We start from the raw sequence: 2,435 nt of genomic DNA, 5'->3' as shown, positions 1-2,435 counted from the left end.
CACAAACCTCTCTCCATCATTCCATTCACTCTCAACATGACTCAAACCTCTCCCTCAAAGAACACTACTCCTCGCTTTGAAACTGCATCCGACTCTAGGGCACCAAATATGGTAGGTGATCAGGATGTTGTACTGGATGTTGTGCCATTGAACTCGGTCCCAGCCATTGATCCTGTTGGTAGTATACCAAGAAAGATGCATGCAAGAAAATCAACTGGTGGGTCTATTCCAGAAACGTTCTCTGCTAGGGATAAAGAAGGGACTGCTTATGTCCACAATGCAATCGCAGGCCTTGTCACAAGAATCTTGAATGAAGGTCACAAGGTAGAAGGAATATCTGTCCCTTTAGCCCAAGCTCCTGCTTCTGAGAACAGCAAAGATAATCAAGTTGATGCTAGCAAGGATCATGTTGATGTTGAGACATCTGAAACCAACAATGTTGAAGGCTCTGATGCTAAAGATGTTGAAGCATCTGAAGATAAAGATGCGGAGATTCTTGAAACAGAGAAAGCTGAAGAGGTCACTGCTACTTCTCCTAAAGAGAAGGCTACTCGCCCTACTGACAATACAAATGATGTGGTGGATCTGGATAATCTTGATGATCCTATTGACATTGCTGATGATGACCTCATCTCCAGCATTTCCAACAGAGTCAAGGCTCGAAGGGGAAAGCAGGTTGATGATCAACATCCTCCCAAGACAAAGGTTGCTCCTCTAAAGAATGCCACCAAAGAAAAGATCAAGAAGGTCTCTGCTGAGTCTTCAAGAACTGGGAGCAAGGTTGCTGTGAAGAAGAGAAAAGAAGTGTTTCTGACTCCGAAGACAATGTCCTAAGTGATGTCCCTGACATCCCTTCAAAGAAGAAGATTGCTGTCACAAAATCCTCCACAAAGGTCCGTGATGTTCCCTTGGACAACATTTATCTGCACTATGCTTCAAATGCTATCTAGTGGAAGTTTGTTTATCAAAGAAGGCTGGCTCTGGAAAGAGAACTTGCAAATGATGCTCTGGAATGTCAAGAGGTCATGAAGCTCATCAAATCTGCAGGTTTGCTTAAAACTGTTACTCATTTTTCTAAATGCTATGAAATGCTCGTGAAGGAATTTATAGTGAATTTGTCTCAAGATTGTGCTGATGGAAGAACTGAGGATTTTCATAAGGTGTATGTTAGAAGAAAATGTATAGATTTTTCCCCTACTGTTATCAACCTCTATCTAGGTAGAGATGCTGAGGCTCAACCTGAGCTTGAAGTAACTGACAATGAAGTATGCAAAGTTATCACTGGTGGTAAGGTTAAGAAATGGCCCATAAAGAGTAAATTGTCTGCTAGTCTTTTGAATGTCAGATATGCCTTGCTGCACAAAATTGGTGCTGCAAACTGGGTGCCTACCAATCACACTTCTACCATTGCTGTTGGCCTAGGTAGATTCATATATGTTGTGGGAACCAAGACAAAATTTGACTATGGGACCTACATATTTGATCAAACTATGAGGCATGTTGGTACCTCTGCTACCAAGCTACCCATTGCTTTTCCATCCCTGATATGTGGGATAATCCTCAAGCAACACCCTGGAATTCTGAAAGCTAAAGATTCTGTATGTAAGAGGGAGAGTGCTTTGTCATTTCACTATAAGCTGCTCCAAAGGTCAGATGACATAACATCTGCTGGGACATCACAACCCAGCAAGTCTGTGAACAAAACCTTTCTCATTGCTGAGCTGAAAGAGACTTGTAAGGAGTTGGACAACAGGAAGATGAAGCTTGAAAAGCTCATTCAAAGTCTTGAGCAGTCTACAGATGATGATCATGTTGGTGGAAGCGATGGTGACAATATGGATGAAGACAAGGGTGCTGATAGTGGTGATGAGGAAGAGGCCGAGGATGGTGAGGGTACTGAAGATACTGGGAGTAGTGATGCTGATGAAGAGACTAGTGGCTCTAGTGATGAAGAGATTAGTGGCTCTAGTGATGAAGAGACTGATGGTTCTGACAATTAGCTTTTTTTTCTGGTGTTTCTTTCATGCTGATCTTCTGTTTGTGTTTGGTTCCTTTTGTGGCTAAAAAGGGGGAGGAGTGATGGATATTTTGGTTGTTGTTTATTTTTGTTGGATATTGGTTGTTGGATATTTTGGTTTTTTTGTTTTTTTCTGATATTTTGGATGTTTTCTGGTTCTCCTTGACAATGATAAGTGGTATTCTGTAACAGATGATTAAATAGATGTTTTCTGGATTCTGGTGATTAATCAAGCTGGCTGTTGTTTGCCTACAGAATTTATTTTTCTGTATTGTTTGCCTACAGAATTTATTTTTCTGTATTCTTGGTGTTGTTGGCTGCTGTGTATGCTCTGATATTATATGGTTACATCTATTCGTGTTTTAGCCAAAAATTTGCCAAAGGGGGAGTTTGTAGATGTTGTTGATTGGCTGTAATT

At 41.0% G+C, this 2,435-nt stretch overlaps 1 protein-coding gene across 1 annotated transcript; it reads left to right on the top strand.

The window, feature by feature from the left end:
* The first annotated feature begins 1,025 nt into the window (after nucleotides 1-1,025).
* LOC131659437 (uncharacterized) lies at nucleotides 1,026-2,000 on the top strand. Its single transcript, XM_058928627.1, has one exon. The coding sequence runs from the start codon at nucleotides 1,026-1,028 to the stop codon at nucleotides 1,998-2,000; it is 975 nt and encodes a 324-aa protein (XP_058784610.1).
* The last annotated feature ends 435 nt before the right edge of the window (nucleotides 2,001-2,435 follow it).

This window comes from Vicia villosa, linkage group LG3 (assembly GCF_029867415.1).
Source record: "Vicia villosa cultivar HV-30 ecotype Madison, WI linkage group LG3, Vvil1.0, whole genome shotgun sequence".
In the NCBI taxonomy this organism is placed as follows: Eukaryota; Viridiplantae; Streptophyta; class Magnoliopsida; order Fabales; family Fabaceae; genus Vicia; species Vicia villosa.
Note: the sequence above shows the minus strand (reverse complement) of the source record. Positions and strands in the feature narration are given on the sequence as shown.

Excerpts from the sequence above, each read along its gene's own strand:
- LOC131659437 (XM_058928627.1), top strand. The coding sequence starts at position 1,026 with ATGAAGCTCATCAAATCTGCAGGTTTGCTTAAAACTGTTACTCATTTT.